Below are 16317 nucleotides of genomic sequence, written 5' to 3'. Positions count from 1 at the left end.
CAAAGATCGTACTTTTTGGAGAAATGTCCTCTGGTCTGATGAAACAAAAATATAACTATTTGGCCAGAATGACCATTGTTATGTTTGGAGGAAAAAGCAAGCTGAAGAACACCATCCCAATCGTGAAGCGTGGGGTGGCAGCATCATGTTGTGGGGTGCTTTGCTGCAGGAGGGACTGGTGCACTTCATAAAATAGATGGCATCATGAGGGAGGAAAATGATGTGGATATATTGAAGCAACATCTCAAGACATCAGATAGGAAGTTAAAGCTTGGTTGCAAATGGGTCTTCCAAATGGACAATGACCCCAAACATACTTGCAAAGTTGTGGCAAAATGGCTTAAGGACAACAAAATCAATAATAGAAAATGTGTGGGTGGGCAAGGAGGCCTACAAACCTGACTCAGTTACACTAGCTCGGTCAGGAGTAATGGGCCAAAATTCACACAACTTATTGTGGGAAGCTTGTGGAAGGCTACCCGAAACGTTTGACCCAAGTTTAACAATTTAAAGGCAATACTACCAAATACTAATTGAGTGTATGTAAGCTTCTGACCCACTGGGAATGTGATGAAAGAAATAAAAGCTGAAATAAATTATTCTCTCTACTATTATTCCGACATTTCACATTCTTAAAATAAAGTGCCGATCCTACCTGACCTAAGACGGGAATTTTTACTAGGATTAAATGTCAGGAATTGTGAAAAACTGAGTTTAAATGTATTTGGCTAAGGTGTATGTAAACTTCCGACTTCAACTGTGTGTGTGTATATATATACTTTTTTGTTAGCCTATTATGTCTATGTAGATACTAACAAAGGTTAATTTATTATGAGTTCACAAATGCGTCAAGGCACATACATCATAACTGATGCCATCACCAAGCAAACCTAAATGGCAAATCTGTATTTACACAGAGAGACTGAAATGCTATTTAGACGACACATCAGAGAATTAATATACAAATGTTTACAGTTATGATACTTTTCTTTTCTTCATAAAAATATATATTTTAGATAATATACAGTATCATCACTTTAGCTGGCAATAACAATATTGAAACAATGTTGGTTACCATGACTAAATGTGACAAAGCCAATGCACATATCTATAGTTTATTTTTGTTGTTGAAAAATGTATGTAATAGGTGCCAAAATAAAGACATCCTACAATCTATGTTTACTGTACCAACAAGACAGGTTTTCAAGTATTTGCCCAGGCTCTTAATCTTCTGTTTATCTGTGTGTTAATGTTGATGTCATGTTGTAGAATGTCATGTATTCCAATAGAGAAACCCTTTGTAATACTACTGGGAAAACGCAATACTCTGATTTTAAATACTTATGGGCAAAGAGCCATATATTAATATATGGCTCTGCATATGGGTATTCATTCACATTATATTTTGTGTTCTGTTACAATGTAGGTGCATAATAGTACATTAAGTGAGTATAGGACATACTGTAGGCAGTGGCCTACCAATAAACACTGGAACCCTTGTTTTTCATTTTGTGGTATTTTTAATCTGTTGTTCATCAGTGCTTTATTGAAAATGTTGGATTTGAATTAATTATAAAGCACACATATCAATGCCATGCACTCGGAGCAATTGTGTAGGCTACATCTTTGCTGTGGTCATTATTGCTCCACTTATCACTACATTATCATTAGACTTAGCATAGGCCTAGACTAGATGACTCGTCATTTCACAATCCACATTCTTGCAAAATATATACTTTCCTCATTAGCAGAAAATGTTGGAGAAATATCCACCTTCAGTTACATGGAAGCCTGAATTGGAATTTAGAAGATCCTGAAAAGGCCTATAGATTTAACTAGATTCGTAGTATATCCCTTTGCTATATTCAGATAAGCAACCTCATTTTTATTTTACTAGTGCGCAAGAACTCTTTTATACAGCTCCACCTGGAAGATTACAACAATAGTCTAGGTACAGTAGGTTAATTCAGGAGACATTTTAAACATGACTAGGTTTTCTTTCGTATCATATAATGCATCATATAATCCACATTTCCATTGTATAACCTATCCGTTTTTAATCATAATTCACTATAAGAAATATAAAAGCATTAAACAAATTGAGAAAATATTTTAATACACGGAAAATACACCACTGGACAGAGTATTTTCCGCATGAAAAACAGGCAAAGTTCCCGGGCGCGCATTTTCCCCACCCTAATGTATATTTTCGGTTTATAATTTAGCATGTGTTACTTTGATTTTCTTTTACCATTGAAGTGTTTTGTAGGTTATTAAGTGGTTATTATGAGGTTATATTAAGTTGTACTGAGATTGAACTACATTTTTTTTTTTTTTTATATACATATGCCTACACACTGTATATTTTCACCCATCTACTTATCGTCGCCTGTATATGACGGCATAAACCCTTGCCATGGACACGCTCGTGTTGTCTGTGCCGGGAACTGGATGCAGCCACTCCAACCAGGTTAGTGCCCACGACAGTCCACAAGACAGAGCATTACTGTTTTCGTATTCGCTATAAGATCTTGTGTATTGAATGCACAGGTCTTGTCTCCTTTAACAGAAAACACTGTTAGGAAATTACCCCGCTTTCGTTTTAAAACCATGCACATGTGGCTGAGGCTCCAGTAAGTTTTCCGCCATCGGATGATTTATTTGAGAGACGACCTGCCAACTCCCCTCTCTCACCACTAGCGAAATTAGATTAATATATTATATGAATATGTAGAAACAAGTAAGAGTTTAGCCTACAGTCTTAAATGAAACAAAATGCCGCAATGATGGAAATACCTTCAAGTTGACATGCATGTCAATGTGACATTTATCATGATGTAAAAGTACCAACTATTCACTGCATGAGTGGCAACCCAAAGTGTGGGTGGAGTATTAATTATTGTAGGCTACCTACTCATCACATAAGGTTACCTTACGACTGCTGTGAAACGATTTAGAGAGCAATAGTAATGGTTTGTTGAACAAAGCCTATGGGAAAATGAATGGAATTTTTGGTTAAACGCCATACATATGGTCTGTGGTAAACAAAGGCTTAAGAGATCTTGTAAATTGTCTTCTATGAAATAATCTTCAGCTGCCAACATCACTTTTTGTGAATATTGAAGCATTTATGGCATAAAAAAACACAACGCACATAAAGGCTTTCCTAATTCACAAAGGTCATTTTAACTGACTGATATTATCTCATAGTACAAAACATATCAGATCTCTTAAGCCTGCGTTTACCACAGACCATATTTTCGACGTTTCTGGGCGGCCGGTAGACTAGTGGTTAGAGCGTTGGGCCAGTAACCGAAAGGTTGCTAGATCGAATCCCCGAGCTGAGGAGGTAAAAATCTGTCGTTCTGCCCCTGAACAAGGAAGTTTAACCCACTGTTCCTAGGCCGTCATTGTAAATACGAATTTGTTCTTAACTGACTTGCCTAGTAAATAACGGTAAAAAAAAAATGAACCTGTGTTAACCTCAGACCTTATGTTCAGCGTTTATTGCAAAAGCCTTTTCTTTCCCCATTCATTTTGTCCGTAGGAATGGCTGAACGAACCAGAGATAAATCATTTCCGGGCAAGCTCTATTTCTTCTGGAATTTATTTTCTTTGTTCCGTAGGCTAGATGTCTTAACAGGAATGAGTTAAACTGCTGATGTGAAGCCGGTAGTCAATCCTGTCAGGAAGATCATTAATGTGGATTACCAGGGCCAGTTTCGGCATGATCACAGATGTATAAACTTGGCTGCCTTGGAGTGTAGCTCACTACTACAGAGTGGTACATGTCTCCAAGTCTCACAAGTTACCATTTTTACATTACATCCCCTCAATGAAGCGGGTATTCAACCTGTCACTGCCACCACCTGTCACTGAAACTCACTAGCCCAGTTACTGATAAAGAACGATATTCCATAATATTGTATAGTAGCAAATGTGGGGGGTAGCCCAAGTGGGACTCAGAAGGTGACCTGCAACCTTGCACCTTCTAGCTTATCAGATAACCCCTAGCCAATCTAACTTAAGCATATAAATATCAGACACCCATACGTTTGCACTGAGGATGGTGCTTACCAGCTACAGTACAGTGTCTTCAGAAAGTATTCACACCCCTTGACTTTTCCACATTTTGTTGTGTTACAGCCTGAATTATAAATAGATAACATCCTGTTTGCAATAAGGCACTAAAGTTTTACTGAAAAAAATGTGTCCTGAATACAAAGCATTATATTAGCGGCAAATACAACACATCACTGACTACCACTCTTCATATTTTCAAGCATGGTGGTGGCTGCATCATGTTATGGGTATGCTTGTCATCTGCAAGGATTTGGGAGTTTTTTTAGGATAAAAAGAAAAGGAGCTAAGCGCAGGCTAAATCCTAGAGGAAAACCTGGTTCAGTCTACTTTCCACCAGACACTTGGAGAAGAATCCACCTTTCAGCAGGACAATAACCTAAAATAAAAACGGCAAGTATATTATAATCCAAGTTTGCAAAGCACTTAGAGATTTATCCAGAAAGACTCACAGCTGTAATCGCTGCCAAAGATGATTCTAACATGCATTGACTCAGGGGGGTTGAATATTTATCTTATCAATATATATATATTTATTTTCCATTAACAAACATTTTATAAAAACATTACAGAGTATTTTGTGTAGATTGTTGACAATTTGTATTTTATTTTAATCCCGCTTTGTAAAACAACAAAATGTGGAAAAAGTCAATGGGTGTGAATTCTTTCTGAAAGCACTGTATGTCTCTGTGTCACTGTGTTTTTATTCCCATACTTCCTCTCGGGAAGAGACGTTTGAAGAATTTACACTGTACAGTTTAATTGCAGCTTTGGCCTGCCAAGCCTCCATAACCCTGGGGCTGGAGCAGGGGAAATGGAAATGCTAGCTAAGGGTTGTAACGGCAAAGTGGCTGGCTGGCTGGCTGGCTCTCATAGGGGACCTTCAGTTTACTTTAAAACAGTTTGCCTTTTGGAGCTTGGTCCTGTAGGCCTGCGGATCCATTTTCCCCCCAAATAAATATGTATACAGTATATATATTAAAACATTTTTGGCTGGGAAACTCAGTTGGGGTCTCAACTTAATGTTGAGATGTAGAGTACACAAGGTGCAATTTCGAAATGTGGATGTGGATGATCAGTTTTTCTCTTGTTATGTTAGTTACCGACAGTCACTCAATTAGCCCATGTCAGCAATTCATTTTGATTGGTCTTGTATGTTTGTCAGGCCTATATAGAGCCTTCGGAAACTATTCAGACCCCATTAACTTTTTCCACATTTTGTTACGTTACAGCCTTATTCTAAAATAGATTAAATAAATACAAATACTCTACAAATAATCTACACACAACACCCCATAATGACAAAGCGAAAACAGGTTTTTAGACATTATTGCAAAAAAATACAGTGTTATTAAGCCAAATTTCTTTAGCCTCCTGAGGTTGAAGAGGTACTGATGCTCCTTCTTTACCACACTGTCTGTGTGGGTGGACCATTTCAGTTTCAGTGATGTGTACGCCGAGGAACTTGAAGCTTTCCACCTTCTCCACCACAGGTCCCATCGATGGTGATAGGGGGGTGCTCCCTCTGCTGTTTCCTGAAATCCATGATCATCTCCTTAGTTTTGTTGACGTTGAGTGAGAGGTTATTTTCCTGGCACCACACTCCCAGAGCCCTCACCTCCTCCCTGTAGGCTGTCTCATCGTTATTGGTAATCAAGCCTACTACTGTTTTGTCATCTGCAAACTTGATGATTGAGTTGGAGGCGTGCTTGGCCACGCAGTCATGGGTGAACAGGGAGTACAAAAGGGGGCTGAGCACGCACCCTTGTGGGGCCCCAGTGTTGAGGATCAGCGAAGAGGTGTTGTTTCCTACCTTCACCACCTGGGGGCAACTTGTCAGGAAGCCCAGGACCCAGTTGCACAGGGCAGGGTTCAGACCCAGGGCCTCAAGCTCGATGATGAGCTTGGAGAGTACTATGGTGTTGAATGCTGAGCTATAGTCAATGGACAGCATTCTTACATAGGTATGCCTCTTATCCAGATGGGACAGGACAGTGTGCAGTGTGGTGGCGATTGCATCGTCTGTGGATCTATTGGGGCGGTAAGCAAATTGAAGTGGGTCTAGGGTGGCAGGTAAGGTGGAGGTGATATGATCCTTGACTAGTCTCTCAAAGCACTTCATGATGACAGAGGTGAGTGCTACAGGGCGATAGTCATTTAGTTCAATTACCTTTGCTTTCTTAGGTACAGGGACAATGGTGGCCATCTTGAAGCATGTGGGGACAACAGACTGGGAAAGGGAGAGATTGAATATATCTGTGAACACACCAGCCAGCTGGTCTGCACATGCTCTGAGGATGCGGCTAGGGATGCCATCTGGGCCGGCAGCCTTGCGATGGTTAACACGCTTAAATGTCTTACTCACGTCGGCCACGGAGAAGGAGAGCCCGCAGTCCTCGATAGCGGGCCGCATCGGTAGCACTGTGTTATCCTCAAAGTGAGCGAAGAAGGTGTTCAGCATGTCCGGAAGCAAGACGTCGGTGTCCGCGACGTGGCTGGTTTTCCTTTTATAATCCGTGATTGTCTGTACTAGACATCGACCGATTAATCGGAATGGCCGATTTAATTAGGGCCAATTTCAAGTTTTCATAACAATCGGAAATCGGACTGTGAGGCCGATATTTTTATATACAGTGGGGAGAACAAGTATTTGATACACTGCCGATTTTGCAGGTTTTCCTACTTACAAAGCATGTAGAGGTCTGTAATTTTGATCATAGGTACACTTCAACTGCGAGAGACGGAATCTACAACAAAAATCCAGAAAATCACATTGTATGGTTTTTAAGTAATTCATTTGCATTTTATTGCATAACATAAGTATTTGATACATCAGAAAAGCAGAACTTAATATTTGGTACAGGAGCCTTTGTTTGCAATTAGAGATCATACGTTTCCTGTAGTTCTTGACCAGGTTTGCACACACTGCAGCAGGGATTTTGGCCCATTCCTCCATACAGACCTTCTCCAGATCCTTCAGGTTTCGGGGCTGTCGCTGGGCAATACGGACTTTCAGCTCCCTTCAAAGATTTTCTATTGGGTTCAGGTCTGGAGACTGGCTAGGCCACTCCAGGACCTTGAGATGCTTCTTACGGAGCCACTCCTTAGTTGCCCTGGCTGTGTGTTTCGGGTCGTTGTCATGCTGGAAGACCCAGCCACGACCCATCTTCAATGCTCTTACTGAGGGAAGGAGGTTGTTGGCCAAGATCTCGCGATACATGGCCCCATCCATCCTCCCCTCAATACGGTGCAGTCGTCCTGTCCCCTTTGCAGAAAAGCATCCCCAAAGAATGATGTCTCCACCTCCATGCTTCACGGTTGGGATGGTGTTCTTGGGGTTGTACTCATCCTTCTTTCTCCAAACACGGCGAGTGGAGTTTAGACCAAAAAGCTCTATTTTTGTCTCATCAGACCACATGACCTTCTCCCATTCCTCCTCTGGATCATCCAGATGGTCATTGGCAAACTTCAGGCGGGCCTGGACATGCGCTGGCTTGAACAGGGGGACCTTGCGTACGCTGCAGGATTTTAATCCATGATGGCGTAGTGTGTTACTAATGGTTTTCTTTGAGATTGTGGTCCCAGCTCTCTTCAGGTCATTGACCAGGTCCTGCCGTGTAGTTCTGGGCTGATCCCTCACCTTCCTCATGATCATTGATGCCCCACGAGGTGAGATCTTGCATGGAGCCCCAGACCGAGGGTGATTGACCGCCATCTTGAACTTCTTCCATTTTCTAATAATTGCGCCAACAGTTGTTGCCTTCTCATCAAGCTGCTTGCCTATTGTCCTGTAGCCCATCCCAGCCTTGTGCAGGTCTACAATTTTATCCCTGATGTCCTTACACAGCTCTCTGGTCTTGGCCATTGTGGAGAGGTTGGAGTCTGTTTGATTGAGTGTGTGGACAGGTGTCTTTTATACAGGTAATGAGTGGAGAACAGGAGGGCTTCTTAAAGAAAAACTAACAGGTCTGTGAGAGCCGGAATTCTTACTGGTTGGTAGGTGATCAAATACTTATGTCATGCAATAAAATGCAAATTAATTACTTAAAAATCATACAATATGATTTTCTGGATTTTTGTTTTAGATTCCGTCTCTCACAGTTGAAGTGTACCTATGATAAAAAATTACAGACCTCTACATGCTTTGTAAGTAGGAAAACCTGCAAAATCGGCAGTGTGTCAAATACTTGTTCTCCCCACTGTATATATATATTTTTTTTTTACACCTTTATTTAACTAGGCAAGTCAGTTAAGAACACATTCTTATTTTCAATGACGGCTTAGGAACGGTGGGTTAACTGCCTTGTTCAGGGGCAGAGCGACAGATTTTTACCTTGTCAGCTCGGGGATTCAATCTTGCAACCTTACAGTTAACTAGTTCAACTCTCTAACCACCTGCTTTACATTGCACTCCACGAGGAGCCTGCCTGTTACGCGAATGCAGTAAGAAGCCAATGTAAGTTGCTAGCTAGCATTAAATTTATCTTATAAAAAACAATCAATCAGTCATAATCACTAGTTAACTACTCATGGTTGATGATATTACCAGTTTATTTAGCGTGTCCTGCGTTGCATATAATCGATGTGGTGCGCATTCGCGAAACAGGACTGTCGTTGCTCCAACGTGTACCTAGCCATAAACATCAATGCCTTTCTTAAAATCAATACACAAGTATATATTTTTTAAACCTGCATATTTAGTTAATATTGCCTGCTAACATGAATTTCTTTTAACAAGGAAAATTGTGTCACTTCTCTTGCAACAGAGTCAGTGTATATGCAGCAGTTTGGGCCGCCTGGCTCGTTGCGAATTGTGTGAAGACTATTTCTTCCTAACCAAGACAGCCAACTTCGCCAAACGGGGGATGCGCATTTGCGAAAAAAGCACAATCGTTGCACGACTGTACCTAACCATAAACATCAATGCCTTTCTTAAAATCAATACACAGAAGTATATATTTTTAAACCTGCATATTTAGCTAAAAGAAATCCAGGTTAACAGACAATATTAACCAGGTGAAATTGTGTCACTTCTCTTGCGTTCATTGCACGCAGAGTCAGGGTATATGCAACAGTTTGGGCCGCCTGGCTCGTTGCGAACTAATTTGCCAGAATTTTACGTAATTATGACATAACATTGAAGGTTGTGCAATGTAACAGGAATATTTAGACCACCCGTTAGATAAAATACGGAACGGTTCCGTATTTCACTGAAAGAATAAACGTTTTGTTTTCGAGATGATAGTTTCCGGATTCGACCATATTAATGACCTAAGGCTCGTATTTCTGTGTGTTATTATGTTATAATTAAGTCTATGATTTGATAGAGCAGTCTGACTGAGCGATGGTAGGCACCAGCAGGCTCGTAAGCATTCATTCAAACAGCACTTTCGTGCGTTTTGCCAGCAGCTCGTCGCTGTGCTTCAAGCATTGCGCTGTTTATGACTTCAAGCCTATCAACTCCCGAGATTAGGCTGGTGTAACCGATGTGAAATGGCTAGCTAGTTAGCGGGGTGCGCGCTAATAGCGTTTCAAACGTCACTCGCTCTGAGACTTGGAGTAGTTGTTCCCCTTGCTCTGCATGGGTAACACTGCTTCGGGGGTGGCTGTTGTCGATGTGTTCCTGGTTCGAGCCCAGGTAGGAGCGAGGAGAGGGACGGACGCTATACTGTTACACTGGCAAAACTAAAGTGCCTATAAGAACATCCAATAGTCAAAGGTATATGAAATACAAATCGTATAGAGAGAAATAGTCCTATAATTCCTATAATAACTACAACCTATACCTGTGAATATTGAAGACTCATGTTAAAAGGAACTACCAGCTTTCATATGTTCTCATGTTCTGAGCAAGGAACTTAAACGTTAGCTTTCTTACATGGCACATATTGCACTTTTACTTTCTTCCCCAACACTTTGTTTTTGCATTATTTAAACCAAATTGAACATGTTTCATTATTTATTTGAGGCTAAATTGATTTTATTGATGTATTATATTAAGTTAAAATAAGTGTTCATTCAGTATTGTTGTAATTGTCATTATTAAAATAATAATAATAATAATTGGCCTATTAATCGGTATCGGCTTTTTTTGGCCCTCCAATTATCGGTATCGGCGTTGAAAAATCATAATCGGTCGACCTCTAGTCTGTACACCCTGCCACATACGTCTCGTGTCTGAGCCGTTGAACTGGGACTCAACGTTGTCCCAAGACCAACGTTTAGCCTGCTTGATTGCTTTGCAGAGGGAATAACTACACTGTTTGTATTCTTCCATATTCCAGTCTTCTTGGCCTGGTTAAATGCAGTGGTTCGCACTTTCAGTTTTGCGCGAATGCTCCCACCTATCCACGGTTTCTGGATGGGGTTGGTTTTAATAACCACAGTGGGTACAACATCTCCTATGCACTTCCTGATAAACTCATTCACCTTATCGGTATATGTGTCGATATTATTTTCTGATGCTACTCTGAACATATCCCAGTCCGCGTGATAAAAACAATCTTGAAGCGTGGATTCCGATTGGTCAGACCAGCGTTGAATAGTCCTTACCACGGGTGCTTCCTGTTTGAGTTTCTGCCTATAGGTAAGGAGGAGCTAGATGGAATCGTGGTCCGATTTGCCGAATGGAGGTCGGGGGAGGGCCGTATATGCATTCTGGAAGGTAGTATAGCAACGGTCGAGCGTTTTAGCAGCGCGAGTACAACAATCAATATGTTGATAGAATTTCGGGAGCCTTTTCCTCAAATTGACTTTGTTAAAATTCCCAGCTACAATAAATGCAGCCTCAGGATATGTGGTTTCCAGTTTGCATAAAGTCCAGTGAAGTTCTTTGAGGGCCGTCGTGGTATCCGCTTGGGGGTGATATAGACCGCTGTGGCTATTGTTGCCGAAAATTATCTTGGGAGATAGTACGATCGGCATTTGATTGTGAGATATTCTAGGTCGGGTGAACAGAAGGGCTTGAGTTCCTGTATGTTATCACAGTTACGCCATAAGTCATTAATCATAAAACATATACCTCCACCCTTCTGCTTCCCGGAGAGATGGCTTTACAGAGTCAGACAGTATATCTCGAGCGAGCCATGCTTCCGTGAAGCAGAGCAGGTTACAATCCCTCGTGTCTCTCTGAAAAGCAACTCTCGCCTTGAGCGCATCAATTTTATTATCCAGAGATTGGACATTAGCGAGTAAAATACTCGGGAGCGGTGGGTGGTGTGCACGCTTCCTAAGTCGGACCAGAAGACCATCTCGAGTACCTCTCCTTCGCCGGTGTTGTTTTGGGTCAGCCTCTGGAATAAGTTCAATTGCTCTGGGGAGAGCAAACAAAGGATCCGCTCCAGGGAAGTGGTAATCCTGCTCGTAATGCTGGAAGTTCTGGTGAGTTACTGACGCTCTAATATCCAATAGTTCTTTCCGGCTGTATGTAATGACACAAAACAATTCCTGAGCTAATAACATAAAAAATAGTACATAAACAAACAAAATACTGCAGAGTTGTATAAGAGCTAGTCGCGAAGTTGACATCTTTGTCGGCGCCATCATCATGTCAGTGGCCTCCATCATTCTTAAATTAAAGAAGTTTGGAACCACCAAGACTCTCCCTAGAGCTGGCCGCCAGGCCAAACTGAGGAATCGGGGGAGAAGGGCCTTGGTCAGGGAGGTGACCAAGAACCCGATTGTCCCTCTGACAGAGGTCTAGAGTTCCTCTGTGGAGATGGAAGAACCTTCCAGAAGGACAACCATCTCTGCAGCACTCCACCAATCAGGCCTTTATGTTAGAGTGGCCAGACGGAAGCCACTCCTCAGTTAAAGGCACATGACAGCCCACTTGGAGTTTTCCAAAAGGCGTCTAAAGAATCTCAGACCATGAGAAACAAGAATCTCTGGTCTGCTGGAACCAAAATTGAACTCTTTGGCCTGAATGCCAAGCGTCACCTCTGGAGGAAACCTGGCACCATCCCTACGGTGAAGCATGGTGGGGGCAGCATCATGCTGTGGGGATTTCTTTCAGCGGCAAGGACTGTGAGACTAGTCAGGATCGAGTGAAAGATGAATGGAGCAAAGTACAGAGAGATCCTTGATGAAAACTTGCTCCAGAGCGCTCAGGACCTCAGACTGGGGCGAAGGTTTCTTAGATATTACTGCACTGTCGGAACTAGAAGCACAAGCATTTCGCAACACTCACATTAACATCTGCTAACCATGTGTATGTGACCAATAAAATTTGATTTGATTTGAGGTTCACCTTCCAACAAGACAACGACCCTAAGCACACAGCCAAGACAACACAGGAGTGGCTTCGTGACAAGTCTCTGAATGTCCTTGAGTGGCCCAGCCAGAGCCCGGACTTGAACCCAATCGAACATCTCTGGAGAGACCTGAAAATAGCATTGTAGCGACGCTCCCCATCCAACCTGACCGAGCTTGAGAGGATCTGCAGAGAACAATGGGAGAAACTCCCCAAATAGAGGTATTCCAAGCTTGTAGCATCATACCCAAGAAGACTCAAGGCTGTAATCACTGCCAAAGGTGCTTCAACAAGGTTCTGAGTAAAGGGTCTGAATACTTATGTAAATGTGATATTTCAGTTATTTATTTTTAATACATTTGCAAAAATGTGTGTAAACTGTTTTTGCTTTGTCATTATGGGGTATAGTGTGTAGATTGATGAGGGAAATAAACAATTTAATCAATTTTAGAATAAGGCTGTAACGTAGCAAGATGTGGAGAAAGTCAAAGGGTCTGAATAGTTTCCAAAGCCACTGTATGTGGACCACCTTACCTGGCTGATAAGGTTGATATGTACTGTATACTGTACATATTGATTGATCGATCTATCAGTTGATTGATTGACATTGTGTTTTCCTCTAGAATTAAATAGATGACCTCTGATGAGAAATGGATGGTGATGGTGATGTGGACCCAGGCAGGAACGACTTGCCCCTCAGAGCCAACACCAACCACATCCTGGTCAGACACTATGTCTTGGACCTGGACATACACCTCCAAACTAAGGTTATCACTGGTACTGTGGTGCTCTTCCTGGAGCCAGGCCCATTGGCTGGCGATGGGAATGGGGCTGGGGAAGGCGCCCCCACCCCACCCCAACCATCCCAAACTGATGACTCCTGGGAGGATGAGAGCCACAGAGACTTTACCTTAGTTCTGGACTGCTGTGACCTCACTGTGTCAAAAGTAGAGGAGTTGGACGTGACCTCTGTGTCGGATATGCAGGGTCTCCTAAAGGAGGTCAAGGGTGAGGGGTCAGGGGTTGAACCACAACCAGACAGCCAATCAGCTGTGCTCATTCAGAGGCTGATCTCCCTACCGTCCACCCAATGGAAAAAGCAACACCACCTGTACCTCCAGTGCAGTCATGCCCCTGCTTCTGAGGGTGGGGGACCCCTCATCTTCCACACTGACCGCTGGAGCCTGCAGGTGAGGAAGAGGGGGGTTCGGACCCTCCTGGAGTTCCCCCGAGCCCTGAGGGTCTGCTACAAGACCAAGCCGGAGGGAGGCTCTGTCAGGTGGACTAAAGATCAGGACAACAGGTGGGACATCAATATCTACTGTATGCTTCATGCTCAGACTGATAACATATAGGACAGAAGTTGTTTCCATCTGTCTACTCTCAGGGTGAAACAAACTATACAGTAGATAAACCAAGTCTGCATGTCCCATGAACAGTACGATGAAGGAAGTTGTTTACCGTTTACTCCTCTAGGTCATGTGTTTACACCGCCGGCTCCCCCATCAACAACCGTGCCCTCTTCCCCTGTCAGGAGCCTCCTGTCGCCATGTCGACGTGGCAGGCCCAGGTACGAGCCCCTAGGGAGTGTGTGGTTCTATTGAGTGGAGAGAACCAGGCCCAGCCCACTCACCTGCACCACACAGGTACTACACTCCTGATCAGTGTACAGCGGATAAGTGCAAACTGTTACAGTTCACCAGTCCACTCACCCACTCTCTGTCTCTCTCTCCCTCCTCCGTCTAGGTCTCTCTAGCTGGGACTACTATGTCACTATGCCTATGCCTGCCTCCACTTTTACCTTGGCAGTGGGTTACTGGCGCCAGGCCACAGCACAACTTTCCACAGCACAGCTTACCCCTCCTGTGCAGGGTACAAGGGCTGGGGCCTCCCATACGCATGCTGGCAGGTATGATTTATTTCCCGTAAGATCCCTCCTCTCCCCCTTGTCCCCTTCGTGGTTTCCCTCCAACCCAGCCATACCAGGCGGTAGAACCAGGTCTTCCCCAGCAGAGCTTTCCCCAGCCCTGAAGAGTTCACCACAGGCTGAGGGTTTGAGGGCTCCACCACCATGCTGGCAGCTCTATCATTCTTCCCGTAATACCACCCTTTCTACCTCCTCCTCTCATGGTTTCCCTCCAACCCAGCCATACCCAGCCGTTAACCCCAGGGCTTCTCCTGCTACAAGGAGGGCCTTTTATCCTCAGTGAACGGCTAGAGAGGAAACTTGGATCAGATTTGGGTTTTGCAGTTCCAGTACTAAGATGGAGTTACTGTAACTGAATGGAAGTCGAATTAAATGTAATGTTTGGGTTTTCTCTGGCTTTCCTGTGTGATGCAATGTTCCATATTTCCATCCCTCTCGTTTCTAAGCCCGTAGTCAAAATAGCGAGAATACAAGCCTGAATCTTTTTTTCCTTCTCCCCATAACACAGCTTGGACCTGAATCCATTCACCAACATGGACCATCCCGTCATCACCAGCCCACAGTCTACATTAGTTTACTCAGGCCTGAAGGATGAGAAGCACTCTGAGAGCGACTGCTCAGGTCTGGGTGATGACAACTTCACCTGTTGCCATGCTGATTACCCCTGTCCATTCACCGACCCATCCGCCTGGAGCCAAGAGGTGGTCCCTCACCGGATCTTTGCCCCGCCCTCTCTGCTGCACAAGGCCCAGGTCCAGATCCTCCCCATTCTGCCTGGCTGCCTGGCTGCAGCCCACGCTACCCTGGGGGTCCATCCCTTCCCCCGCCTCGACGTACTCATCGTCCCAGCAGGCTTCTCTAGTCTGGGCATGGCCAGGTAAGACTGGAGGGAGGACTGGAGGAAGGGATATGTATTGAGGAATAGATCATTTCACCATTCATTCACGCCTGTTTTGTTACTTTCAAATCTGCTGTTTTATTTACATCTGCAACTCGTTGACATGACTACTTTGCATTCGTAAACATGAACACTCGTAAAGCACCAGTGGCAGCCATGTTTCCCTCATGTTCTTTACTTCATGTGTCTATATCCTTCACGGAAATATACAGATTCCACGTTTGCAATAAAGCTGAATAGCAGACAACCCCATGAACCCCAGTCCAACACCCCAACCCTTGGTCGACCCTCCAGGTGAAAGAGTCTGCTCGCCCCCATCCACCTCCTCAGCAGTGTTAGCTCAGACAGCCAGTCAATAGGGCTCTGTGTGTGTCCATGTTGTGTTGTTGACCTGGTCTCCAGGTACACTGGTCTGTTTGTGTCAGGCTGTTTAGTCTGCAGAGTGGAGGTCTGATGTGGAGAGGAAACCCACGGGTTGGCACACTGCTTTACCCCATCAACAGTCCCCCCCCCCCCCCCCTTCCGTATATCTCACTATGCTGTTGACCTCTCTCTCTTTCTCTCTCTTCTGCACGGACGTCTTTCCTATTTTCCTCCAGTTCTCTCCTCGTCCTCCTATATTAAGGCCTTGGGGGTTAACCGCCACTCTGTTGATGTTTTGACTGCCCTGAAGCAGTCAACTAGTTTTTGATTGCCCTGTTGGGCAGCTACTGTAGCAGTTCACTTCCTCCATGCATTCAGTCTTTCACATCCCATTTTACTCATCCTTATACAGTAGCTAAGCTACATCTTTCTCTGTGTGGGCTAGACAGAGTTTTGTGTTGCCGTTTTGATGAATGGTTCTTGGTTTTACTGAGAAGGCGGAAGCTCTACTGAATTCATAATATTTCTATTGCCAAGTACAGTAGATTCATTTGCAACAACATTTTGGTCCAATAACCTTTCTTGGACTGCATGTCCTTAGTTTTACTAATAGTCTACATGAAGTCTGAGAGGCAGTGGATGTTTCGAAATGTGTGTCAAATTATTTTCCTGTAATTTAATGAGGAGATATGCTTGGTACACATACATGCAGTCCCCATTGAATGTTCTGTTGTTTAGATTTTGGGGAAATCAAGTTATGTTTTTCTATGCAAAATAATTTGAGCACTTTTTGTGTGT

The 16317-nt window shown here is 43.5% G+C and overlaps 1 protein-coding gene across 1 annotated transcript in view; it reads left to right on the top strand.

Moving 5' to 3' along the window:
- Positions 1-2405: 2405 nt before the first annotated feature.
- The window catches only part of LOC120044357 (aminopeptidase O (putative)), a 117003-nt gene continuing 103091 nt past the window's right edge, over positions 2406-16317 (top strand). The window contains exons 1-5 of the mRNA XM_038988984.1: positions 2406-2470; positions 12955-13634; positions 13808-13977; positions 14078-14240; positions 14767-15135. Coding sequence (XP_038844912.1) covers positions 12982-13634; positions 13808-13977; positions 14078-14240; positions 14767-15135 — 1355 coding nt within the window. The 5' untranslated portion in view covers positions 2406-2470; positions 12955-12981. The remainder of the gene's footprint in view (positions 2471-12954; positions 13635-13807; positions 13978-14077; positions 14241-14766; positions 15136-16317) is intronic.

This window comes from Salvelinus namaycush, chromosome 1 (assembly GCF_016432855.1).
Source record: "Salvelinus namaycush isolate Seneca chromosome 1, SaNama_1.0, whole genome shotgun sequence".
Classification (NCBI taxonomy): Eukaryota; Metazoa; Chordata; class Actinopteri; order Salmoniformes; family Salmonidae; genus Salvelinus; species Salvelinus namaycush.
This window is presented reverse-complemented; position numbering and strand designations above follow the sequence as displayed.